We start from the raw sequence: 27,920 nt of genomic DNA, 5'->3' as shown, positions 1-27,920 counted from the left end.
GATAAAGACCCATCACATACACACACACACACATACATTAATTGCTAAAGTTCCTTGACTTCCATAGTTTCATCATGTAATTCTGAACAACATTCTTAAGATTTTTCTTTCCTCTGTTATAAACACAGGTTGGATAGAGATGTAGAGGTCGAAGATTTCCAGCGGTATTCTGAAAAGGTCCACACTTCTCTTTATGAGTGTCCCATTGAGTCTTCACCATTGTTTCTCCTTCACAAAAAAGGAAGAAATTCCTCAAAGCCTAAAACAAATCAGAATAAAAAGGTAAAAAAGATAATGCTGCACCAACTTCTAGATTGCCCTTTTATTCCACACATACAATTCTAATCACTGGTGCTTTATTGAATTTACTCATTTGCAACTGTGTTTGTATGAAAGATATGATTTCTGTAGTATCTGATATTGCAGTTTACCAGATTTGTTGTATTGGTTCTTATTCCCAAAGAAACAGTTTGAGTAAGCTTTTGCTCTTACTTCCAACTGCTTTCATTACAGTGGTTAAAATTGCTCTGTAATTTATATAAAAATACATACTATTTACTGTGATCATTCTCTAGTATCATTTGTTGTTGCATAACGGCCTCTAGTTTCTGTCACAGTCCTAGAAATCATTGGTTTCTGATCTTACCTTGTTTTCCCTCCTTCCTTGGCCTTGCTTTTAACCACTCACATCCACAGTTGATCTGCGGCATCAACCTGAGTGACTTTGCATTCAAAATCTTGAGTCTTAAATTGCAGCCACTGATGACTGTTCTCTCATTCGTTTTACACCTAGCATGTACATTATTTGCCTTCATTACAAATGAAGGTCCAGTTCCTTCTCATTCTTTCAGTCTGACCCTCCCGACTCCTTCCTGGCCCAATGTAAACAATGCAGTCAAATGCCAGTGCCGCCGTCTGGTCCAAGCCATTGTCGTCTCTCATCTGAATCACTGTAATAGCCTCCCAACAGGCCTCCCTGTTTTTACCTTGTTCCCCAATAGTATATTCTCAGCACAACAACCAGGTCCTTTTAAACATGCCTTATCATGTTACTTCTGTGTTCAAAATGGTCCTCCCACTGCACTCAGATTAAACGCTGAAGTTCCTACAGTGTCATAGAGACCCTTGTTCTCACTTGCTCTTCTCCTCCTAGTGATCTACCGGCTGTTTCTAGAACAAGCCAGGTACACTCCTGCCTTAAGATCCTCCCTTGAGCTTTCCTCTTATCTAGACCATGCTTCCCCCAAATATCTGCATTGACAGCTTCTCAAGTATTGCCCAACTCTCATCTGATCAGTGAGGCCAGCCTTAACCCCTATTTTATTTTATTTGTTTTTTTAATTGAAGTAGAGTAATATAATGTTACATAAGTTACAGGTATACAGTATATAGTGATTCATGATTTTTAAAGGTCATACTCCATTTATAGTTAATATAAAATATTGGCCATATTCCCCATGTTGTTCAATATATCCCTGTAGCTTATTTTATACCTAATAGTTCGTACCTCTTATTCTCCACCCTTGCACTGCCCCTCCCCACTTTCCTCTCCCCCTGCTGACCACTAGTTTGTTCTCTCTCTGAGTCTGCTTCTTTTTTGTTATAGTCACTAGTTTGTTGTCTTTTTTAGATTCCACATATAAATGATATCCCACAGTATTTGTCTTTCTCTGACTTATTCACTTAACATTATGTTCTGCAAGTCCATCTATGTTGCTGCAAATGGCAAAATTCTGTTCTTTTTATGACTGAGTAGTAGTCCTTTGTGTGTGTGTGTGTATAATGTATGTATCTTCTTTATTCATCTTTTGATGGTCTTTTAGGTTGTTTCCGTATCTTAGCAAATGTAAACAATGCTACTGTGAACATTGGGTATATGTATCTCTTCAAATAAGAGTTTTTGTGTTATTTTGGATATATCCCCAGGAGTGGAATTGCTGGGTCATATGGTAGTTCTGTGATATTTTTAGTTTTTTGAGATACCTTCATGCTGTTTTCCACAGTGGCTGCACCAGTCTGCATTCCCACCAATAGTGTAAGTGGATGCCTTTTTCTCCACACCCTCACCAGTTTGTGTTCTTTTTGATGATAGCCATTCTGACAGGTGTGAGGTGATAGCTCACTGTGGGTTTGATTTGCATTTCCTTCATTTCTTGGATTTGCCCAGAACACAGACTTTTTTGGAGGTCTTATCTTTTCGCATATGAGATTAAGAGTTTTGGGCTTCCCTTGTGATCTCATGGTTAAGAATCCACCTGCTAATACAGGGGATGCAGGTTCAATCCCTGGTCTAGGAAGATTTTACATGCCCTCCACTTGCCACAATTAGAGAAAGCCTGTGCACAGCAATGAAGACCCAGCACAACCAAACAAAACAAAAAAAAATATATATATATATATAGTCAATCTGTTCCAGTCTGTATTACAATATTGTTTTATGGAAATTCCACACTGCTTTGTTTGACTAGTAGAAATCCTCCTCTACTTCCAGGACTACGGTGGATTTATTTTTATGTGTATAGTTCTTCTGACATTTCGATGGGAATTAGGGAGGGGGAAAGCTATGTGCATTCATTCAGCAATCCTGAATCAGAAATTGTCCTCTCCCCTCTGATCCTGTGTCTCAACCTGACTCTTGCTGTGTTCTCCAGCTCCCTAGCTCCAAACATTTCCTCTCTCTTCTTACTTTATTGCAAGATTTCTTCCCAAGTGGATCAGATTAGGCCACTCCCTGCTTTTCAAACCTGTGGTGCTTCTCATCACCTAAAAAACAAAACTCCATCCTTTACCAAGTCATCTAAGGTCCTTTCTATCCAGCTACAACCTGTCTTCCAATTTGTTGTTTAAAAGCCAAATCAATTTTCAGTCCTTAAAAAGCAGGAACCATGTCTCACTCACCTTTCTGTTCCCCACCACACACTGCCCACTGAAGGCACACAGAAACATTGATTTTTTTTTTTTCTTCTTCACTCCTACCTATTAGGTACTCAATAAACATTTGCTTGAATAAATGAGTAAATAACTGAATGCTCAGATTTACTTGCATTTACTTTTGCTTCAGAAATTGACTAAATAACCATTAAATATTAGTCTTTAGTTTCAGAACTGTAAATTTTAAAATCAATAGTGCAATTTTAAGAGCACAAAATAATTTTTAAAAATTGTTCTATATCCTGTCACATAAGTTTGCTACATATCTTATCACCCAAAACATTCTTTAAAAAATATTTTGAAGATGTTACTAAGTATTTAACTTTTTATGCAGGTTATGTAAATAATAATATGTGTATTCAAGTGGTATTGTTGCATATGATATGAGGATTTTATTTATCAAGTCTCTCAAGGGTCTTTATTGCCAATTTTTTCATTTTCCACCATTGATTAAAATGTACATTTAATTTAAATCACAGAGCACTCGTCTCTGTAGCTTCACTATACAAATTGTTTTCAGACTGTAAATGGGAATTTGGGGTTTGTTAACATACTCTGTTGTCGTTTTTTGTTACTGCTGCAGCTGCTGCTGGCATTTGCTTATGGTAGTAGAGGAATGGAGAGGTCTAATATTTTACAAGTGGAATATGTACAAAGAATATACACTTTAATTATTTAATCATCATTATTAATGATAAAAAATTAAAAGTGAATTTTTGCTACTAGTATGTCAGTTTTATCCCTTAAATGAGTCATTTCCTACTCTTACAGGGAGAGAAAAGTAAAGATGCTCCTTCGTGGGATCCTGTTGGCCTGAAATTCCTAGAGAGGAATATTCCAAGAGACTCGCACTGCCAGCTTTCCAACAGCCCTAGAGCGATAGAGCACGCCTATCAGTACGGAGGGACAGCCAACAGTCGTCAAGAGTTTGAACACCTAAAAAGAGATTTTGGTGAAAAGTAAAGTAACACACTATCCGTTTAGAAACTTGATGCCATGGCTGGGCTTCATCCTTACTTGCCATATGTTATTTTTCCTATAATTTTTCTGTGCTACTTTAATCTTATTCTTTTTTTCATCAAAACAGTTACTAAATAGTACATAATTCATACTGTCCAATAAATAACATTCTCTGTGACTTTCTTCCCAAAAGTAAGATGCATATAACAGCATTGTCCTAGGAGTTTGCTGTACTTAATGAAAAAGTAAATACAATCAAAGAAAGGAAGATGGGGGAAATTTTAAATGACTCATCATGTAACCTTACTGTCACCTTCCCTTTCCGACACAAATTGCTTTCAGACTGTAAGTGGGAATGCGTCTGAAGACACTAAAAATACAAATGCACTGTGTCTCTGTTGACCCTCAAGCTATCTCTAAAGTTCATCACTTCTTCCTGGTGTTTCACAACTCTCCAAGTTATTTAGGATTATTTAAGATTTCTTTTAAAGTATTAGCACCCAGATACTCATATATACAGAGAAGGCAATGGCGCCCCACTCCAGTACTCTTGCCTGGAAAATCCCATGGGCGGAGGAGCCTGGTAGGCTGCAGTCCATGGGGTCGCTAAGAGTCGGACAAGACTGAGCAACTTCACTTTCACTTTTCACTTTCATGCGTTGGAGAAGGAATTGGCAACCCACTCCAGTGTTCTTGCCTAAAGAATCCCAGGGACGGGGGAGCCTGGTGGGCTGCCGTCTATGGTGTTGCACAGAGTCGGACATGACTGAAGCGACTTAGCAGCAGCAGCACTCTTATATAGCTCTTTCAAACATTCATACCATCAGTGGATTCAGTAAGAAACTCCTAATTTCCTATTTGCCTAATAGGCAGAATCAGTATTTTGTATTCTTCAGGAAAAATACAGAGTTAATCAAACTGGAAATTAGCTTAATAAATGTACCTTATCTATGGCCTAAAGCTGAATTTCTAGAAATTTTATTTGATTTCTACACATTTTGGTAGCTGTTTTTAGCATGTGATATCCATTGATTAATTTTTATGGGGAGAAAATTGAATCTGTATTTTAGATAGTACATAAATCATATTGTTTCTATGCAAATTTTTATATGCATATTAATTGCTCTCTATTATTTTGTCTACATGAAGCTTCCTTAGCATAAAGATTTTTACTAAATTAAGTGCAATCAGTTTTTCAAAGCAAGACATGATATTATCCTTTACTGAAACACTTTTTAAAAAATTTTTTAATTGGAGGATAATTGCTTTACTATGTTGTGTCGGTTTCTGCCATACAACAATGTGAATCAGCCATAATTATACATATGTCCCCTCCTTCTTGAACCTCCCTCCCACCCCCCACCCCATCGCAACCCTCTAGGCATCTCTGGTTTGAGCTCCCTGTGTTATATGGCAGCTTCCCACTAGCTGTCTATTTTACATATGGAAATGTGTACGTTTCCATGGTACTCTCTCAGGTGGTCCTGCCCTCTCCTTCCCTCACTGTGTCCACAAGTCTGTCCTCTGGTCTGTGTCTCTATTCCTGCCCTGCAGATAGGTTCATCAATACCATTTTTCTAGATTCCATATGTATGTGTTATTTTATGAAACTTGTTTTTCTCTGATTTACTTCATTCTGTAATAACAGGCTCTAGATTCGTCCACCTCACTAGAACTGATTCAAACTCTTTTCTTTTTATGACTGAGGAATACTCCATTGTACATATGTCCACAACTTCTTTATTCATCTGTCAATGGACATCTAGGTTGCTTCCATGTCCTGGCTATTGTAAATAGTGCTGCTATAAACATTGGAGTGCTGGTGTCTTTTTCAGTTATGATTTTCTCAGGGCATATGCCCAGCAGTGAAATTGCTGGGTCTTATGGTAGTTTTGGGCTTCTGAGGTGGTGCTAGTGATAAAGAACCCACCTGCCAGTGCAGGAGACGTAAGAGATGTGGGTTTGATCCCTCAGTAAGGAAGATCCCCTGGAGGAGGGCACGGCAATGCACTCCAGTAATCTTGCCTGGAGAATCCCATGAACAGAGGAGCCTCGTGGGGTATAGTCCATACGACGCAAGGAGTCAGACACAACTGAAGCGACTTAGCACGCATGCATATGGTAGTTTTATTCCCAGTTTTTTAAGAAATCACCACACTGTTCTCCATAGTGGCTGTATCAATTTACATTCCCACCAACAGTCCAGAGGGTTCCCTTTTCTCCACATTTTCTCCAGCATTTATTGAAACAACACTTTCTTAATGTGGGATTTATCCTTGTTGTATGAGGAAATGGAGGATTTACATTTTTGAATTAGCAGTGCTTACCTGATATTCACAATAATAATAAGATGTAATTAGAAGTAATGTTGCTTGGGATTAGATCAGATGGCTTTATTCTTCCTTACGCTGTATTGTCTTGGGAAGTTAGAGATCACAGTCTTCTTTGACAAGTGGTAAGCTTTTCCTTTTCATTTACCAGATCCCAGTTTTCCATTCGTCTGAAAACACGTTCCTCCCATGGGATGATTTTCTATGTCTCAGATCAAGAAGAGAATAACTTCATGACTCTGTTCTTAGCCCATGGCCGCTTGGTTTTCATGTTTAATGTTGGCCACAAGAAACTGAAGATTAGAAGCCAGGAGAAATACAATGATGGACTGTGGCATGATGTAAGTCGAAGGCAGAGAATATTATCAGCAAACGTCCACCATTCTGATACCCACTAGTGGTTTCTTTAGAAACATCCATTTACAATTTTGTTGCTATATGTTCAGAGTTCAGGTTCAGAAGCTTTCGTTAATTTATTACAAAAATCTTGAAGCTTATTATTTTAAAAGAAATATAATCTGAGTATAATTTTTTTGACAGATCAGCTATTTTTAGTGCAGTTATTTTAAACAAAAGATCAGTGGTCGGCATAAGCTGAAGTTTGGTTTCTATAAGGATTTTTCACTTGACTGGGTTTTTTTCCACTGCCTATAATATTCTAAATTTTCTATGATTGCTGAGTGTCTCCTAGATTAAGCTATGGAAGGTACAAAATAGAGTAAATCTGTTAGGAAGAAAGGATACAACAGGTAGAATAACCTAAATATCAAAGCAATTCAGTGTGTGTATAGTGGGAAAAATAAGCAATGTCAGCTGTATTACTGGGAAGAAAGGATACAACAGGTAGAACAACCTAAATATCAAAGCAATTCTCTGTGTGTGTATAGTGGGAAAGTAAGCAATGTCAGCTGCATTACAATTAATTATAATTAAATTTAGAAGTGAGAGCATGTAGGCTGCCAGCTGGGACAGAGAACTCTGCTAAACATAAGCTGTATTCAGAGATTAAGCCTCCTGACCTTTGGTGAAAGGACCACTCTTTAAAGAACTTCCGCAGCACTGCAAATGATAGCACAGTTGGGGAGAAGCAGCACAGCCTTTCCACTAATCTTTGGATGTACTAAAGATACGCTGTTGTCCTTCTCTCCATCAAGGTGATATTTATTCGGGAAAAGAGCAGCGGCCGAATGATAATTGATGGGCTTCGAGTCTTAGAAGAAAGTCTTCCCCCTACAGGAGCTGACTGGAAAATCAGGGGTCCTATTTATTTGGGAGGTGTGGCTCCTGGAAGGGCTGTGAAAAATGTCCAGGTAAGCCAGGTGTGATCAGGTAGAGCCATCGACCTTTAGAGTTGAAAGATTGTTTAATGTAGCCCTTGCTTCACGATTAGAAAACTGGCAAAAGTAAAACTGTACTTTGGCTGGAGACGGGATACATAAGTGGGTATTGTTTTATGGTTGTCTGTCCACCCTGTGACATCACAAAGCCTGGAGTAACCTTTTGATTCTAAGGTAGAGGTGAGATGAAAAATGTTTCAGAAGTATAAACTGTCATGAAAAGTTATGTCTCAAGGGCATGCTTATTTGTTCAGCAAGTACTCATGCTTTTAGTCTTAAAGAACACCCAAAAGAGAATTCCCTGGTGCTCCAATGGTTAGGACTCAGTGCTTTCACTGCCCAGGCCTGGGTTCAATCCCTGGTCAGGGAACTAAGATCCTGCCGGCTGCATGGCACAGCCCCAAAAAAAAAAAAAAAAAAAATTACCCAAAAAAGAAAGCAAGTCATTATATTATATATTATTGGGTTAAAAAGAAAAACTTTCAGGCCATTATGTAAACTATGATCTCATTTTCATTTCTTACACACACATACACACAATTTGTAATTGTACAAGGAAATGTGGTTACCCCTTGGGGGACATGAGGATATGGTAGAAGAAAACAACATTATTTTTGTAATGTAAAAGTTTAAAATATTGGACTTTCAAAAATATTTAGCAAAAAAAGGAATGCATCAAAGGACTAAGCTTATTTTTAATATAAATACAGGTTTGACTTTAACACAAAGAATACACTTCTAAGATCCATTAAATGGCTTCCCTGGTGGCTCAGTGGTAAAGAATCTGCCTGCCAATGCAGGAGATTCAGGTTTGATCCCTGGGTCAGAAAGATCCCCTGGAGAAGGAAATGGCAACCCACTCCAGTATTCTTGCCTGGAATTTCCCATGGACAGAGGAGTCTAGCAGGCTACAGACCACAGGGTCGCAAAAAAGTCAGACACAATTTAGTGACTAAACAACAACAACAAAGATCTATTAATATGTGTGTGTAAAGCAAAAATGGGGGGAAATGTTCACATTTAATTTGATTTTAGATGAGTAGCCCCAATTCCACGACAGCTTCTTTAAAAGAAAGATTTCTAAAACTGTGAAATCGGTTATCTAAAGTGGCCCATGTTTCATGTCCTGTGGTATGATAAATGTTCAAACACAAGCCAGTAAAGCAAATTCTCTGCTGTTTATTTAACCATGGTAGATTTAACAGTTTAGTTCTTTGCTTGCCCTCATCAGCATTAGGTGATCTAGGGCACAGCTGTCTTTCTTGAAGAAAACAAATGAGAATATTTCTAATTCAGTTTGAAAACCACAGCTTTAATTTACCTTGTTGTGAAAAATGTTGAAATTTTTGTACCTTAATTACGGTAGAATGTTATTATCTAATACAAAATTGTAGCTTCAAAGATCTAGTTAAAAAGCAACAATCTGGAAAATGATTGATTATTCAGATAGCTAAAACAAATAGGGCAAGAAATTACTAGGTTCCTCTCAGGACACAAATCCCTTCATTGGTGCGTCTGTGAGTGTTGAGAAAATGGATTTTAAGAAATGCCTTCTCCTCTCAGATAAACTCAGTCTACAGCTTCAGTGGCTGCCTCAGCAATCTTCAGCTCAATGGGGCCTCCATCACCTCTGCTTCTCAGACATTTAGTGTGACTCCTTGTTTCGAAGGTCCAATGGAAACAGGAACATACTTCTCAACAGAAGGAGGTTACGTGGTCCTAGGTAACAATGACTTATGTTAAAACATGAATCATGAAATACTTCTTTCCTGGAGATGGCTAACAGGGATATTGGGCCCAAAGTTAAAAACGAGAATAGCAAACTCAGCCCTTGAAAATGGTCACTTTTCTTAAGGACCACCTTTCTCCTCTGCTGCCGTCCTAATAGACACATGGACCATGCCAATCCCTGTTTGCTTTCCCCAACCAGTGCTTCTCCACAGCTGCCAAACCTCTGGGGATAGACCATCTTGGCTCCTTTAGACTTTCTGTGCTGCACCATGGTCTAACCTGTGTGGTCTTTTGGCTACCTCACACACTGGGGTTTTCTCTGTTCCTTCTAAGCAGCACCCATTGTTCCTGCTAAGGAAAGTTCCACTTCCTCCCGTCTCCAGCAACTCCAGCAAACAAAGCTATCCTTAAAAAAATTTTCTTTCTGGATTTTTATTCTCAACTCCTACTCTCACTCAACAAAGTTTTCATTGTGTGCCTCTGGTATGACAGTCCCTGTGCCAAGTGATGGAACATAATGGTTCTAAAAATAAGGAAATAAAATCCTAAACAGACTACACACAATCACCATCCAGTCCATTCCAACAGCATTCTGTAGAGCAACCATTAGGTGTGAGGAGGGCACCAGAACAGGTGCTGAGAAAGAAGACAGGAGAATGTTCCTGCCTTCAACATGCCCTGAATAAAGACCTGACAGTGCAGCAGTTATCCCTTCTTAACCCATCCCCACATCCGACAGAATAACCAGAGGCAATGTTTCCTCTCTGTGTCTAGTTCACGATTTTACTTTCCTTTCTCCTTCTTTATCCCTACGAAAACACCGACAGGCACGTTCCTCTGCCTTTCATTGAATTTCATTGAAAAGAACTCAAAGGTTTAGACAGCCTGAAAAGCATAGCAACCTGCACAATTTATGTTCTCAATAAACATTAATAGCAGGAAAACTTTAAAAAGTGATCTATAAGAAGCCACGTGAAGTGAACACTATTAAGATGCCCAGCTTTGCAGTGAGTCTCTTGGAGTGAACGCAGCTATTCTTAAGAAGAATTCATGTTCTTGCATCACTGCAAAAACAGCTCCTAACCGCTTTTGCTGTTCTTACTTTCTCTTTCCTCCCCAATGCTCTGCAGCACTGGCTCCAGTGATCTTTTTTAAGAATTATTTTAAATACAGATCTGATCAAGTCAGCTCCCATGGTCAATGTCTGCAGTATAAAGTCTGTCTTCCCTACTGGAGCCCTGCAGCCCTTCCCCGTGTGGCTCCTGCTGGCCTTCCCTACTCACCCCGCTCCACCCTCGCTCTCAGGGCATGGATGGTCCAGCCACACTGGCCTCTGCGGTGCTCCCCAGACATCCCAGACTCTGCACTTGTGTTCAGACCAGTTCTTCCTAGTTAGCTCTTTCCTGCTTCTTGTTTTTGAAATAATAAATGATCCTGCTAGTTGGAATCAATTTTTCCTCACCTGAGCTCCCATAGCCATGACGTATTTTCAGCATGCTGTTTCCACCCTGCACTCCAGGCCGGCTCAGAGCTTTCCATGTGTTTGACATGGAAAATGACACTTTCTACTTATCTACTGAAAAATGTATCAAACTTTCCAAAAGAGAAACAAAAATATGCAATTACAAAATCATGCCATGGTTACAAAATTTAGATTGCTGTTCTTGAGAACCAATAGTATTTCTCTCCACAGATGAGTCTTTCAATATTGGATTGAAGTTTGAGATTGCATTTGAAGTCCGTCCCAGAAGCAGTTCCGGAACCCTTGTTCACGGCCACAGTGTCAATGGGGAATACCTAAATGTTCACATGAAAAATGGGCAGGTAGCGTGTTAAAAATTGTTTTAACAAGTCTGTCTTCTCTGACCTTGGATTCTAGATCTGAAGCAGTTTTATTTCACAGAATTATTTCATCAATCTTTCCTAACTGAGGGGAAAAACAAACAACAGGAAAGCTAAAACATAAAATTGAAATGCAGGCAATTTTTGGATTCAGATTCATATGTTGGGAATTGATTTGATTAGAGCAAAGAGCCATAAAATTGTGGCAAAGCCAAAAAAATCAATAATTAAAAAGTTTTAATAAAAGAATCAGAAGAGGAATTTTTTACAACAAATGGAAGCAGCAAACGTTCATCTGTCTATAATATGTATGCATACCATGCATACATTCTTTTCAGCTGCTAAAAATAAAAAAAATTGTTATAATTAAACACCACTTTCATCCTCAAATAATATTACTAAAGAACATTCATGAGAGTATTCAAATAAATATGAAGCATATTTTCATCAATGCCCCTAACTTAATATAATTGATTTTCATTTGAGTTCCAGTATATTCTATGAAACCATATAACAATGAGAACAAATCCTTATATGGTTCTTACTGTGGGTCAGATACTATTCTAAATGCCTTATATGGGTTAACTCCTTTAATCCCAACAACTCTGTGAAGTGAGTATTACAGTTATCATCCTTATTTTGCAAATGAGAAACGTGGCACAGTGAGGGAAGTAGGAGCGCTCGAGTATGAGCCCAGGCAGCTGGCCCTAGAGGCCAGCTCTTCCTCAGTACCTTTACCTGCCTTGTACAGCACATTCCATCTTTAAAGGAATTCATTGTGCTATCTTACTGTTCCTCTGACCCCTCTTCTCTCTGCTGTCTTTATTTTGTTCTCTTTCTGAGGAACACATTTCCTCTAGTCTACTGAACAGTGACCCCTTGTGTTCAAATTGCAAAGCTAATGTCTGGATGTTCAAAGTTTTGCTTCCCTGTGGTAAATCTAAGAAATCTCATCTTATCTCAATGAGGAGAAATGAAATGAAATTCCACAATGTGCCCTGTTTTTTGCAGGTCATAGTGAAAGTCAACAATGGCATCAGAGACTTTTCCACCTCAGTGACACCCAAGCAGAGTCTCTGTGATGGCAGATGGCACAGAATTACAGGTGAGGAAAGCTGTGTGTCCTGGGTTTCCCTGATAAAGTGAGCCTATACACCCACCTCTGACATGATGACTTGAAAGAACTTAGTCTGTATAACATGACAGAATAGGTAATAACTGACAGTCTAAAAGTAGTCAAGAAAAGAGAATCAAATGCTAATGTACTAAAATGTGTGTATTGAATCCACATGTGATTTGAAAATATTAATGCTGCCAGAATAGTCTTATGGAGTTGTTTAAATAATGCATTGTTTATGAAGCAAAGCAAAAGTATCAGAGTATTCTAAATATTCTCCCTTTCAAAGGAAAATTTTACAGTGATTGGTTAGACATTGATGTTTTCAGTGATTAGAGGGAAGTGTATGGTTTATTCTGGAATAAATAAAAGCTATTGCTGTAATAAATTATTCCCTTTCATGTGAAAATTAATCACCTCAATATCACTTATGACCACTCTTTTCCCTGTATTTCAGTTATTAGAGATTCAAATGTGGTTCAGTTGGATGTAGACTCTGAAGTGAACCATGTGGTTGGACCCCTAAATCCAAAACCAGCTGATCACAGGGAGCCTGTGTTTGTTGGAGGTGTTCCAGGTAAGAGTTACTTAAAGTGAAAGTTTCCAAATCCAAAAAAACACTTAAGTTCTCATAACTGTTATTACGGTATTAAGAGTTGACCTATGTATTTTTATAATTCACCTAGTAACTCCAAGAATTTTATATACAATATAATTTCATGGGAGACTTTCTCAGGTGGTAGAGTGGTAAATAACCTGCCTGCCAATGCAGGAGACGCAAGAGATGTGGGTTCAATACCTAGGTCAGGGCTATCCCCTGGAGTAGGAAATGGCAACCCGTTCCAGTATTCTTGCCTGGAAAATTCCATGGACAGAGCAGCCAGGAGGATACAGTCACTGGGGTCACAAAGAGTCGGACACCACTGAGCGACTGAGCACACACACATCCTTTCATAGGAAAATATATACTGACAATTACAAAGCACACAGCACATCCAAGGATCAAAACAAAGTAACAGATAAGAACCACACGCAGCATGCTAAACAGTAGATACTACTCTCCCTCTGCTGTGTCTGCTGAATTTTTTCTCTTCTCTTTACACACACCTCTCACATACACACAGCAAAACACACTGTTTTCTCTCTTACACAAAGAAAACTCATTTGCTATTGCTGCTGTAGGATCTGAGAACCTTAGAAGACTAAAAGTTTGGTGACAATTACTCCTCTTCCACACTAAGAGAGAATACACAGTTCTTCCCGTCCAGGACTAGTGTGAAACGTGGAAACAGCTGCAGACCATAAGTTCTGTTGTTCCTACATAGTGACATTCCCTGCGAGAGGTTCCCAGCTGCAATTCTGTAAACATCATCAGTAACATCAATGCTGTCATCTGCCAAGAATGGTGGATAGTCCCGGATGGTGATGGGGCACTTATGGACCCCCCACAATTACTTTAAGCCTCTAAAGCAGGGACCATGACCTTTTGTTGAAAGTGTTTATTTCACACACTTCATTCACTTGGGAAACCTGAATGATAAAGGTAGCATGAGGGAAAAACCAAGCTTTTACAACTGGCATTTGGTGAGGATTTAAAGAAAAAACTTAACATAGTTTTTCCTTGCATCCTAACTATACTATTTTAGACTGACCCATGTAAAGGCAAATAATGCTTTAACCAACAGAGTGAGAAAGATTAAGCATCCAGTCTTCGGTACTCACAAAATAGTAGCAACTAAGCAGTCCTCTGCTTTGTAATGTGGATTTTTCAAAATGCCAGTATAGACAATAACAACTCACTGATGAAATAGGAGACCCTCAGAAAGCAATCTTTCTCCTTTACTTCTATTATCCACTCCTGTCTCCATTCCTTAGTCCTCTCCTCCTGCTCCAGGCTTCAGTTCTGAAATACTGGCAAAGACCACATTGCACTTCATGCAGGTACAGTGAGGAAGATGGGTGCTGTCCGTCCTTCATTTCTGCACGTTGCTTTCTTCCTGGAGATCACAACATAGTTTAAAATATTGCAGGTTCCCAGAGGCCTACAGGATCAAAGTCAGCCTAGCATGCAAGGTCCTGATTATCTCTCCCCACTTTGCGCCCTTGCCTCTAGGGCCTCCCCCTACCTCCTGGGGCTTGCAGTTCTCTGAATGTTCAGTAGTGAACTTTGCTCCAGGCCTTCACACAAGAGCAAAAGGCCTCAATTTCTAGAAAGTGTTCTTCTTTCTTGCTTCTCCCACTTCTCCACCAACTTAACTCCTATTGACCTTGAGGATCCAACTCACACTTCTTACACACATGCCCCACCCCACCCCACCCTGAATATCACTTTTATGGTACTCACTGCAGAACATTGTTGAAGCTAAATAGCATACTTCTTGCTTCCAGAGAGCATGACTTCATCACACAACAAACATGTACATGCTTTTGCTTCAGTCGTGTCCGACTCTTTGCGACCCAATAGACTACAGCCCACCAGGGTCCTCTGTCCGTGGGGATTCTCCAGACAAGAATACTGGGGTGGGTTACCATTCCCTTCTCCAGAAGATCTTCCTGACCCAGGGATCAAACCTGCATCTCTTATGTCTCCTGCATTGGCAGGCAGGTTCTTTACCACTCACACCACCTGGGATACTGAGTGTCTATTAAGCACTGTGCTAGGCTCCAGGAGATGGACCAAACAAACATGGCCCTCCCTCACGGAAGTTACAGTATTTGTTCTTTACTTTGCACCTGAAGTGCTTACTGCATCATTCAGACACATATTATCTCTCTGATTTCTGGTTTTTTGAGTCTCATTCCAGCATGACACACTACCATCATCTCTCACTACAAGACTTGCTCCACAGGCTGGCTGGGCAGGATCCACCTGCAGCCAGATTCTGCCTACCTGAGACATATCATGAATAGCAAATTTGAGCTAATGAGCCACCACACAGGAATTAGCAAGGCCAGTGAGGCCTACCCACCAGCCTGCACCAGTGCAGCTTTTAATTCCATCTACAGATCATGCAGCAAGTCTAGGACAAAAAGTATAATTTAAGCTGAACATCATTAATCACATAATTTTTGAGCTGTTCAAGATTAACTCCACTAAAATCACATCAGAAACTGGGGCATGAAAAAGAATAACTAAAGGAAATTAGGCATAAACAAAACCACTGTATGTACTGAAATCTTAGAATCCCAGCCAGTGCTCTTATACCAGGCAGAGCTCTGGTAACACACTATTTCTATCAACAAAGAGTTAATGCATTGAAATTCATGAAGTTTGTATCAGAAAATTCAGCTTTATTGTATGATCATTTAAAAATCAAAATTAGATGTCAAGTTTTTGAGTTAGCAACTATGCATTCGTCTGCTGAAAATCTTGCGTTATTCTGTATATAGTCAAGCTTTCAACCTGAGGAATGTTTGCTCTTAGAATCGCGCGTTGATTTTATTAACCGATTACTTAGGGTTCTGGGCACTTTGCCACCACTGTCATAGATTGTGTAGTGAATTATGCAAAATTATATGAACTGTTTCCTCTAGAATTTGTCCCCCGTGAACCAAACAGTGGTAAGCCTGGGCAGAGTCAAAATCCATGTTCTAAAACTAGTATCTAAAATGAACAGAAGAAAGAGATGTTTTACCGCTTATATTCTTTCCTGTTCACTCTTTATTCTGATGGTTTACATATACTGCACAGTCTTGAAGAACGACAAAAGTATGACAAAAGTCATACTAATCTAGAGACAAGGGGAACTGACCTCTTAGACCCCTTCCAAATCTAGAACTTGATGCTTATCATTCTAAATATGAAATACTATTTCAGTGATTTTCAATAAACAAAGCTTCTGCATATTCTTAATCTACATTGCTTAGAAAACTTATTACAGCTGCCTGATGGTATTTAACTTGCTGTCCTTTTTTATGTTCTTTCCCAAGTTACTGATTTCTGAGTGTTTTCCATCTTTTTATCTGCCACTGTTCACATAGCTGTTTTGTACCTAATAATAAACTTTGACTAAATGGATTTTAATTTCATGATATTCCTAAGGTCCCTAAATTGCTTTAAATTATATTGCTTCTATCATTTCAACACATTTAATTGTGTCTGTACAATTAATAAGCACAAGGCTTCTTCCAGATCTCTAATTAAGATAAGGGGAGAAAGTTCCTCTGGCATACCCCAGGGCACCTGTACCCACACAAAGACTAGGCTAGTTATCTTTATCCTATTTATAGTTCTTAAACCCTGAGAGCTCAGGAAAATTAAAATTTAGTTTATTTGAATTCATTATTTTCTCATTATATTTTATGAGCTTGGCAAAAATGTGGAGGATTAAGGATGAAGGGTAATGATACGAATTAAACAGAAACATTAGCCAATTCCAAGAAGAGTCTGGAAGCTGAATTTTCTTTCCTGTCTCAGTAAATCATACAAAATAAGTGAGGCCCAGGTGAAATTAACTCTAAAAAGCATAAGCAAATCCTGAAAACTCACTGCTGAGATTTTTACTTGTAAGTGGTAAATTTCAGTGGTAAATACACAGCTGAATTATACTCAAAACTCTAAAATTACTACGTTCATATTACTTTAAAAGCAGATAATGTTCCTAAAAAAATAAGTAAATTACTATATTCCATCTTTGACATGTAGATCATCTTGATAATGTAAGTGGTTATGACATGTATTTTTGCTACAAAGTAGTATTTGGGCTTGGGATGCCTCGATTGCAAACTTGGTCTTCATTTCTTTTTTCAGAGTCTCTACTGACACCACGCTTGGCCCCCGGCAGACCCTTCACAGGCTGCATCCGTCACTTTGTGATTGACGGGCGCCCAGTGAGCTTCAGTAAAGCCGCTCTGGTCAGCGGTGCCGTGAGCATCAACTCCTGTCCAGCAGCCTGACACAGCAGAGCCATCCAAGCACAAAGTTCTTTAGAGCACTGAAAGAAACACAAGGCCAGCCAGGAGGAGTGGCAGTGCTTCCTCTCGGTAGAAGCTTTCATCTAGTTGAGCAGGACTTAAATGAGTCATCAGGGACTGGATGTTTATTTCTTACTTGGATTCTTACCGTGGATCCAAGATGTCTGCCATGGATAACAATCAAAGGAGCGTTAAACTTACCTGTATTTTATAACTTCCTGCTGGTGAAATTCCTGTTCCTGTTTCTAATAAAATAGAAGGGATTCTAAATAAACACTGGCACATATTTTTAAAGTGTGGCTAGATCCTCAGATTCCTCTTTCATTTAGGGATGATAACATTCAACTTAAACCAAACTGTCTTTAGTATACGTCCTTTATCCTGAAAAGATTTACTGATTTACATAAAACCTAAAATTAGATGATCAGATTTGCTTTTACCACTTTGGTCTATCAGGATAGCAAGAATATTTTAGGTTTATCAAGGTTTAATAAATTTCTAACAAATTATCAGAATGGTAATTTGTTTCCAGATAAGAAAAAAAAAAAGGATGCCTCAATCAAATAAATGCTTACTTTTTTTCCCTTTACTTCCTTAAAAGAAAAATAAAATTGTGTGAGGAGAGGCTCTTGTAGGATATTGTTACAGTGCATTTTGTAGGAATCATGAAAGACATTATATAGCAAAGAGTAAGACAAAATCACGCATCCACTTAAAGTATAAAAGTCCTTTTATTAAAAGTTTTTCCCCACATACCTGCAACACAAATAGTCTTATTTATAAAATGTTATAATCATATTAAGGTATATATAGTAATAAAATCTAGAAAAGGAAAAATTGGCTTTACTAGCTGATAGGATATTAAAATATAGAAACTGAAATAAAAGAATTATACATGAAAAGAAAATCAGCGTTGAAGACAAAATGAGAAAATAGGCCCTCTTATCAACAGGACTGAAGGTATGTAAGAAGAGTAACGGGGGTATGGGGAGGAAGTATAAAATGTTTTGAGGAATTACTAAGGGAATAAAATAATCTCTTACATATATATATGTAATTATTTACATTCCCCTACTACCCTCATGTCTCTGATACATTAATAATGATGATGATGATCAGTGAAAATAGCTAATATCTACTCACAGAGGACTTACTAAGTGCCAGCCTCACAATAAGGTAAATTGAAGTAGGTTTCACTTGATCATCACACATCCTACGAGGCAGCATTTGCAGATGAGAAACCTGAGATTTAGAACTGTTAAATAACGTGCCAGCTGTCATTCAGCTAGACTGAGGAGCCAGAATTGGTAACAGGACCGCTGCCTACCTCCAGAGCCAGCGTGAGTGTCCCCTTCCTTCTTGCCTCCAGGGGACTGTCTGCCATCCAGCTGAGGCCAACCCTCAGCTGGTCTCCAAAGCTGGAGTCACAAACTCAACCACCTACCAAGCCAGAAAGGTATCATAAGAGTGATGCTGGTTGGGTCTGACAGAAAATCAAAAGGGCACTTGCCAAGGCTCATCTAGAAGGGCAGCAGGTACTCGGCCAATTATTACTATAAAAGAACACAAGTCTTAAAGGGCCAGAGTTTCCAAAAGAAGATGGAAATGTGAAATTTGAGGGGTTGAAATGGCCTGATTTTTCAGTTAGTAACTAATTAAAAACAACAGCAATTAAAATGACAAAAATACTGGGCAGACCAAACAAAACCTTCTGAGAGCTAAGGGGCTCTGGGCTAATGTGGTTTCTGGGCTAAAGAGTCTGAATCCAGTAGGGCCTTAACTAGTATAGGTTGAACCAATGCTTCAAACACACTAAGCCCTCACAGTATTTCCTACACTAGATCCAAGCAGGAGGCAGTAGCTCTGAAACACCCTGCCATTTTCTTTTCCCAAAATTTTCCAGAGACATCCTAGAGGGCCCTTCTGTCCCTTCATTCTCAGCAGTGGCCCAAAGTCAACTCCATCAGCCAAGCTAAAGACTGGCTGGACCTCCAGTAGCTCCAGCTGGTGTGTACACAGACTCACATATATGCAGACTAGAACCACAAAAATTCTTTTTTAATATCTTCTCTACAATTACAATGACATTCAGAAACTTTTGAGTTTACCATTTATAAAAGCTTGATTCAGTTCTTAGATGGAACCCCATCTTCTCTCAACTTCCGTCTAGGGAGCAGTTGTCCTTTCATAGTATATTGGAATTTCATATAGAGAAACATGGATGGATGTTTGGAGTAATTTTGACTGGTTGTCACTCATGACCCCTGCCTGTTCAAAGCACCTTCAAAATGAGGCCTCCCATAGCCCAGGTTTGAAGGAGCAGCCCTATTCGGGCCTGTACCCTACCGTCCTTATCTCATGGCCATAGCTGATTGGGAGAGGGCTTCACAGTGAAGCAACATCCCATTATCGAGTGGTGTGAAAAGATGAGTTCCAACAACTGAACATTTTCTCATGAAACTGTGACTTGCAAAACACAAAGTATTGAGCACATAGCAATAAAAGCTGAAGCACAAATGATCTCATCTAGAAGTATGGTTTTAAGTGTTTACCATACACATTTATAGACACACACTTCTCATTCTATAAACATACAACAATATATATCCACCTACAGTCCAAAGGGTCGCAAAGAGCCAGACATGACTGAAGCAACTTAGCCCACACACACCTTTTGTCCACTAAGAACCACCTCAGTTCTGGGCTCACAGTTTGTAAGGGGATATCTCAGAAGACACTGAGCTATTTCTGTTCCCTGGGCCCTATTTCCTTGTATGTAACATAGCAGTACAGGGTGTTAAGTAGGGTCTTTGCTTACCTTAATCGGTGAATACAGACTTCAACCAAGACCATAAAGCAGTAAATACACAATTCAGGTTCACCACACTGAGGCGTGAAGCCAATCCTTTCTCTTTAGGACTGGCTCAGAGACGTCATTTCAGTATAAGCAGTAAAACCACAATGCCCCCAACATACCACACACACAAACACACACACATACATACACACACACACACACACACACAGAGTCTGTGTAAAGAAAGGCAACAATAGAGGTACTCTCCTGCGTGTCAGGTTTCATGAATTTTGTCTATTATCCACTGATGTGTTGTAAAAACCTAGAACAGTACCTGACATGTAGGTATGTGCTCAATAAATATTCTTCGAATAAATTTCAGGAAAGTAAGGTTTCCATAAAAGTTACCCCCTCATCTTGCCTCCCAAGGCAATCACGTATAAAGTACTTGGCAATCTTCAAAAAGGAAAAAGTGATACTGACTCCTCCACTTGGGTGCCCCTGAGCCCTACGGATCTCTGATTTACCTGAATTTATGCAGACAATCCCTGGAGGAGGGCATGACAACCCACTCCAGTATTCCTGACTGGAGAATCCTGTGGACAGAGGAAACCGACGGGCTACAAAGGGTTGCAAACAGTCACACATGACTGAAGCGACTTAGCATAGAGAGAATTCCAAGGAAAAAATGGCATATCATATCAGAGAGACATGCGTTCCCTCAAGTCTTTAGTAACCTTTCAAGTCTTGAAAAGTAGACGAAAATGTTGGCTACCATGGATAAGGTCACTCAATCTATAAACTTCATAGCACCAGAAGACACCATTCCCAGAGGATACTACCGGGGGCAGGATGGTGTGGGTACAGTTGTAGATGAGTTTTATAGGTGAAAGCCTGATAATCTGCCACATCATGGGATGGGCAGGTTATTTCCCCTCCTTGGATGCAGTTTAGTTACTTGGAATCAATTTAAGCTTTGTTACGGCAGATTCAGAGCAGCCTTCAGTCCAGAGCTATCCTCCACTCCAGACCCACCCCCACTGAGGCAGTATCTAACTGATATATCATTAAATGATTTTTCCACTATGGTTGAAACACAAATTATTCCCAGCCTTGTATGAGCTCGGAGGAATTTTTCATGACTCCTTTCTCCATTCCCATCACGCTTTCCCCAGCCTTGGGCAATTTTCTTTAATGGATTTTGTTCTCTTCCTTTACGGAATCTTAAATTTTTGTTTGGCAGATAATTAAGTTACTCATGAATCACCTTGCTTCTCTCAAGTCTTATTTTTAAGCTTTGTTAATGTTCATGTATGTTAGTTTTTAGTCTACTGCTAGTTTAGACCTCCTACTAAGATTTATGACCTTTCTGAGATCTCTATTTAATGCCACACATGTTCACAAAGTCTTTCCAATCTGGCTGGTTGGAATTCAGACACCTCTCACCACTATGTGAGCTCTCAGAGTTTCTCCATTTATAAATCCCTGATGAAAAGTTTTTATTTCCACCTCATGTAGCACACATGCATCTAAGTCCATGTAACTATAGCTAATAAACCTTTAATTTAAAAGGCTTATGGATAAGCCTTATGTAATGTAGGAAAGCAGACAAGAAACTGGGGAAACTATCTGACACTAAAGTCAGTCTTCTGGAGAAAAGAAAATTTTATAGAATGAAGTGTGGCAACCATCAAGAGGAAAAGAAAGCAAGCTGAGTTTCTTGGAACCATTACAAGAAGAAAAAGAAAACAGAAAACGCTGGCTTAGACCTCAAAACTGAACCTTAAGTCTAATCAAATAAAATGATCCATCTGAAGTTTCTCAATACTAACTATAGACAATTTCAAGATGACTGGCTGGGACTTGAGGTAGAGTGTGATGAGGAGACATCATTATTCTTTGGGGTTAGAATCATAGCCTTGACCTCATTATAATAAGTTAACCAATAACCTGAGCTCCCTTATGATAGCAGTGCATATGCTTTGCAGATTAACCATGGACTAAGAATCTCCTTTGGTCTTGGGTATTATTCCAAAATGCATAACCCACAGGGTTCCATTTCTCACCCAGTATAATCATTCCTACGCAGAACATTATCAAAAGATGGAAACTGGCTTGGGGTATTCAAGTGAAAGGGTTCAGCTAAGTAGCAATTCAAATATAAGCAAAGGAAACCAGCCCAAAACACATTAAGCGTTGAGGATGAGCCCTTCCTGTCTGATAATCAAGGTGACTTAAGCTTCACCATGAATTATTGATATTAATGATCCACTGTGAGCAAGATGATCTCGAAGGTGCTTTCTAACTGTGAAATATTAGTCTGTTTTATCTATCAAACATAACTGATGACTTATCACTGCACACGTTTTACAGACTACATTTCTGTCTTTCCCAACTAAAAGTAAATATTTCAACTATTGTCATCATCCAAAGGTGCCACCACTTTTATTTGTTTACCAGATCATAAGATGATCCTGGCCCATTACCCTTGACCTAGTCAGACCTCTACAAAAGACTTAATGGTGCTATTTGGGATGCATTTCCTTGCTGCTTTGTGCAAGTGGCTTTCGCATTGCTGCATAGACAGTGATGGGAACGTCGGTTATTGTCAGGCAATGACTTCCAGGGCATCTTCGGAGTTGCCTAAATAAAACAACAAATGACATGTAGTGAGATATAAAAAAGGAAATTTTTTTCAGAGCACCAAAGTTTGAATGCATATTCAGCTAAGTCATTTTGAAATCTCTCAATGTCAGAAAATAATTTTAACACAGTGGCACTAACAGAGCAGACATTTTAGACTTACATTGCAAAGAAAATGTTGCTAAATGGTGTGCCATACATTTAATCAAAGGAAATTTATAAAGATAACCTTCCATATGTTCATTCTGAAAGGTATGCAGTGATTACTTAATAGCCAAGAAAAGTGAAGGGGGAAGTGCATAGTTGTAAACCTAAGTGATAATACTATGGCAATTCATATGTATATGCATCTTAAAATCACTCCAGTTGAGTGATTTAAAAACTAGACTATTTGTGGAAAAAATATAAAACTGAACATATGACTCCATGTACTACTCAAATGTCGATAGGATCTCAAGTTTAAAAGAGCCTTAAATGACATCTAGTCTAAAAATACACCAAGTGCTTGAATTTCCTTTCCAACATCCCCACCAAACAATAACCCAACCTTAAACATTTCTAAAGACTAGTGATAACTATTTCTCAAAGTCCTCTGTTTTATACCTGAACAACTCTGATGTTTAAAGTACCTCCCTTATTAAGTTTAAATTCGTGTTCTGAAAATTTCCAAGCCATGAGAAATCAATGTACTATTTGCTATGGTAAACAGCAGAAAAAATCCTATTATAGTTTTCTTCAGTTTTGCAAAAATGATTTTGTTTCATAGAATCTTCACCTCTGTATCACTTACCTTCTGCCAAATGTCAAGTAAAAGCCAAAGTGACACTAAATCTGAGGCCTGAGTTTTTTCATATTTTATAGCCTTATGCCTAGAACAGTGTCCTGCACATAAACAACACTGAGGTTTGCTTATTTGATGGACAGCTATATAATCTTGAAACTATAAACAAAAAAATCAAGATAAATATTTACCCCCAAAAAATGGTCTACCATTCAGACTTACAGAGGTATAATACACAGACTCTATGCTAAGAAAACCTAGGCTCTGTTAAGATTAATTTAATGGGACTTCCCTGGCCGTCCGATGGTTAACACTTCACCTTCCAAGGCAGGGGGTGTGGGTTCAATCCCTGGTCAGGGACCTAAGACCCCACATGCCCTCCAGTCAAAAATGGAAACATAAAACAGAAGGAGTATTATAACAAATTCAATAAAGACTTTTAAAAAAATGGTCGACATCAAAAAAAAAGAAAGCCTTTATAAAAAATACCAATTTAATAACAGCAATATTCCAGGGCTTCTTTCTTACTAACTGAATGTTAACTAAAGCTCGTATTGGTGATAGCCATATATGTCTCCTCAGTTATTAGGGTAAGAAGACTTTTTACCTGGTTGGTGACATCTCTTTCCCATTACAGGCAGCACTGGAGCTCAGTCCAGGCTCCAGCCCAATTGAAGAATCTCCCCCTTCCACCGGAAACCTCCTTGGCTGAGTCCCAAACTGAAAAGGCATAATTCACTGAAAACCTAGGTTAGAAAGTTAAAATAAGAGAGATGAGAGGTGCACTGTTTTCAAAAAGCTCTTCGGAATTCTTAGCATTAATTCTGCTACAGGCACATAGAAACATTCTGAAAAATGACATTTTTAAAGATCTATAAAAGTGCATACATACTCTATACAACTCTCTCTTACATACAATTTTAAGTCTTGAGCAAATATAAAATGGCCACTAGATAAAATTAAACTGTGTCCTATGGTTAACATAACTGAAATCCATTTCTGCTATATGAAAAATAACTATCTGACTTTGGTTATGGCAACAACAGGCTTGACCTCCCCGCCTCTCTGCCTATTTACGCACTTCTCCTCCTTTGATACACAGCCGTTGCACATCTATGTGATATCTACAGCTATTCCTTCTGTCCCTGGTGATCATTCGGTAACCCCTGCTCCTCCACGCTTACGGTGCGTTAGTTAAGAAAGTGCAATGGGAGACTTGGATTGACCTGGATTCAAATCCTGGTTCTGGCACTTCCCAACTATGTAATCTAAGGAAAGATACTTAACCAAGTATGCTTCCAAAAATAAACTGAGCTTAGTAATGGTATCTACCTCCAGGGTAATAATGAGGATTAAATGAAGTAATACATGTAAAATGCAGTGCCTAAGACATAGTACATGCTCAATAGATGTAAACTACTATTACTCAGCAGTTGCTAAGCATCATTATATATACATATATAATGCAATGTATACATGAGATATGTATGATACACACACAGCTACACAAAATAAGCTCCTTACTGCCCACTGTTGCTTCTGCTTGGAATTCTTCCCCACCTCACTGCTCCCACTCTTTACTTGTTAGGACCAAATCATTCAGTCTGAATTTAAATTTCACTTTCTCAGAGGCGCCCTTTATAACCCTCCATTATAAGTTTTCTTAGCACTCTATTACTACTCTGTAACAGTTATCATCACTCTGATTCAGGATTTCTCAACTGCAACACTGCTGACATTTAGGATCATGTAATTTTTGTTGAGGAGGGAGGAGGCTGTCCTGCGCCTTGGGGGAAGTTCTGTGGTACCCAAGGCCTCCACTCACTTACACACCAATAGCGCCCTACCCCCAAAGTTGTGACAGCCAAAAATGTCTTCAGACATTGCCAAATGTGTCTTGGTAGAAAAGGGGAGAAAAATCTCCACCTGTTAAGAACCAGTGCTCTAAAATTCTGTAAATGTTTTTCCTTAATCATTGTCCCCCCCGCCCCCACTCTCATTCTATGTCTTTGCCACCATGGATTAAATCCTTAATGCCTAGAACAGTGCCTGAGAAAGTGAAAGTGAAAATGCTAGTCTCCGACACACTGCGACCCCATGGACTGTAGCCCCCCAGGCTCCGCTGTTCATGGAATTTTCCGGGCAATAGTACTAGAGTGAGTTGCTGTTCCCCTCTCCAGAGGATCTTCCCGACGATCGAACCAGCATCTCCTGTATTACAGGCAGACCCTTTACCGTCTGAGCATAGTAGCTCTGCTGCTGCTGCTGCTAAGTCGCTTCAGTCGTGTCCGACTCTGTGCGACCCCATAGACGGCAGCCCACGAGGCTCCACCGTCCCTGGGATTCTCCAGGCAAGAACACTGGAGTGGGTTGCCATTGCCTTCGCCAATGCATGAAAGTGAAAAGTGAAAGTGAAGTCGCTCAGTCGTGTCCAACTCTTAGCGACCCCATGGACTGCAGCCTACCAGGCTCCTCTGTCCATGGGGTTTTCCAGGCAAAAGTGCTGGAGTGGGGTGCCATTGCCTTCTCCGATAGTAGCTCTATCTTGTATAAATTCACATGTCTTCAGCAAAGGACAGGAAAAGTGAAAAATATCTCATAACTGTTTCTTATGCCTAGTGCAGTATTCTATGCCTAATAAGTATTTATGATGGTAATAATAAAACTAAATTATTAAAGCTTTGGAGTTTGAATATTCTAGTAGTTTTTATAGACTGTGTATCAATTATTGAGGGAAAAAAATGTCACATTCAATGATGAGTTAGTAAAACCATAGTAAAAATCTATGGCTTAGTTTAACTATTGTATGTAAGTATTAAGTTTCAGCTAATTTGATACATACTTACCAAAATAGGCCCAGTCTGATTCCTGTAGAGGTGAATAAATCAATTGCTTCTACTGACCTTCCAGGGAAGGCTGGAACTGCCAAAGGAATGATGATCTAATGTTCCAGTGACACCCAGAAACTGTGACATCAGAAGATTCTTTCACATAGTTTCCTGCCTGCTAACAAATAAAATATCACAATTCACAGCTCCAGCACAAGCTAAAACTGTGCTAAAAACTGTATCTAAAGTATATATGAGGGTTTTATTCTTGCTGTCATGGCCTTGTTTTCTAGTAATATTAAATATTTTAATCTATGAATGCTACATCTCTATTCTAAATCAACCATCTAACCAATCTGCACAAAATCACATGAGATTCTTCTCACTTCATACGCTATTTTTCTCATTATCTTTGTCTCCCAGGCTTTCCCTTAATTAATTACCCAGATTAATTCAATCTACCTATTCCTCATCCCACTGAAAAGCCCTCAAACTGCACTTCTACAAATTTCTCTCTAGTTCTTCCTGTGCAGGACTTTCTACAACCTCTCTTTAATGCCTGGACTACCTCTTATTTCTTGTTTTCTCAAAAGAGCCTTGAAATTCCTAAATGACAGGAATAATGACAATTGAGAAAGGGAGAACACATCTCATACAGTCTTCTCTCTTCTGTTCCCTGAACTCTGAGACTCTCCTCTGTTCATACCATCTTCACCAAATGAATGATGATCAAAGAGCCCAGTGACACCCAGAAATTATGACATCAGAGATTCTTTCATATAGTTTCCTACCTGCTAGAGAATAAAGTGTCTCAATTTGTCATTCCAGCAACAAGCTGAAACTTATCTTCTGGACCAAACTCTCTCTCCCAATCTCTGTATGAACAACGGTTTACCATACTGAGCGTAATACTTAAGTTTAATGCTTAAGCCAGGAAATTAATTTTCAGCTAATCATTTTTTTCAGTTTCCTTAGCGATGACTGAACTATTAAATGCTAGTGAGCATTTTTCACATTTAATGAAAGTCTTTTTTACTACCTACATTTTATGCAAAGTTCCCACTGTTCTGCTTTCATATGCTTTATATAGGAGGAAAATAGCATTTTACATAATTAAGTTGATGTTAGACAAAACCTTAATTCTACCTTCTCTTTCTTACTAAGGTGCTATTTGTGAAGAGTTTATCACAATTTTAGCTCAGAGAAACCATTTAACTGTCATGGTCAGATAAACTGAAATAATTACTAGCCATTATTAGCTGATATATCTCTGGGACCAAACATTTGGTCCTTAGGATGGCATAATGTTTTTTAACAGTTTGAATTATTTATGGAGGTGGCAGTGTGGAACTCATGGCTTTTGGCATCAGAATTGGGTTTAAATTTGAACACCATGTTAGCTCTGAGACTTTGAGCAAATCACTAAGCTTGTAAAAAGGTACTAATTCCTACATCACGGAGTTGTTTTGAGGAATAAAAAGCTAATGCCTGGGATACAAAAATTCAATCAGCACAAGTTCTCTTATCTTTTTTGCATAACTCTTAAAATCAGAGTGTTGAGGCACTGATTTCACTTTTCAATCACTGACATTGACACTACCTTTAAACTGCAAAATAAGGTATTTGCAAGTGATATGTTCTTAAATTCCCCCAATTTATCATTTTAAACTAGTTTATTTGGCACAAGTTGTGCCAAATTTCTTCTTTAA

At 38.9% G+C, this 27,920-nt stretch overlaps 2 protein-coding genes across 5 annotated transcripts in view; one reads left to right on the top strand and one right to left on the bottom strand.

The window, feature by feature from the left end:
• LAMA4 (laminin subunit alpha 4) overlaps window positions 1-24,130 on the top strand; it is a 151,158-nt gene extending 127,028 nt beyond the window's left edge. For all 4 annotated transcript variants that reach the window (XM_044924414.2, XM_044924413.2, XM_025294727.3 and 1 more), the window contains 9 exons: window positions 129-282; window positions 3,703-3,890; window positions 6,373-6,562; window positions 7,376-7,531; window positions 9,122-9,281; window positions 10,983-11,113; window positions 12,143-12,236; window positions 12,706-12,825; window positions 16,999-24,130. In XM_044924414.2, coding sequence (XP_044780349.2) covers window positions 129-282; window positions 3,703-3,890; window positions 6,373-6,562; window positions 7,376-7,531; window positions 9,122-9,281; window positions 10,983-11,113; window positions 12,143-12,236; window positions 12,706-12,825; window positions 16,999-17,144 — 1,339 coding nt within the window. In that variant the 3' untranslated portion in view covers window positions 17,145-24,130. The remainder of the gene's footprint in view (window positions 1-128; window positions 283-3,702; window positions 3,891-6,372; window positions 6,563-7,375; window positions 7,532-9,121; window positions 9,282-10,982; window positions 11,114-12,142; window positions 12,237-12,705; window positions 12,826-16,998) is intronic.
• On the bottom strand, window positions 22,377-24,115 carry FAM229B (family with sequence similarity 229 member B). Its single transcript, XM_006070089.3, has 2 exons — window positions 23,991-24,115; window positions 22,377-22,602 (listed from the first exon to the last, which is right to left on the bottom strand). The coding sequence occupies exons 1-2, from the start codon at window positions 24,113-24,115 to the stop codon at window positions 22,485-22,487; spliced, it is 243 nt and encodes an 80-aa protein (XP_006070151.1). The 3' UTR covers window positions 22,377-22,484.
• Window positions 24,131-27,920: the final 3,790 nt, after the last annotated feature.

The sequence above is a fragment of the Bubalus bubalis genome, chromosome 10 (assembly GCF_019923935.1).
Source record: "Bubalus bubalis isolate 160015118507 breed Murrah chromosome 10, NDDB_SH_1, whole genome shotgun sequence".
Classification (NCBI taxonomy): domain Eukaryota; kingdom Metazoa; phylum Chordata; class Mammalia; order Artiodactyla; family Bovidae; genus Bubalus; species Bubalus bubalis.
This window is presented reverse-complemented; position numbering and strand designations above follow the sequence as displayed.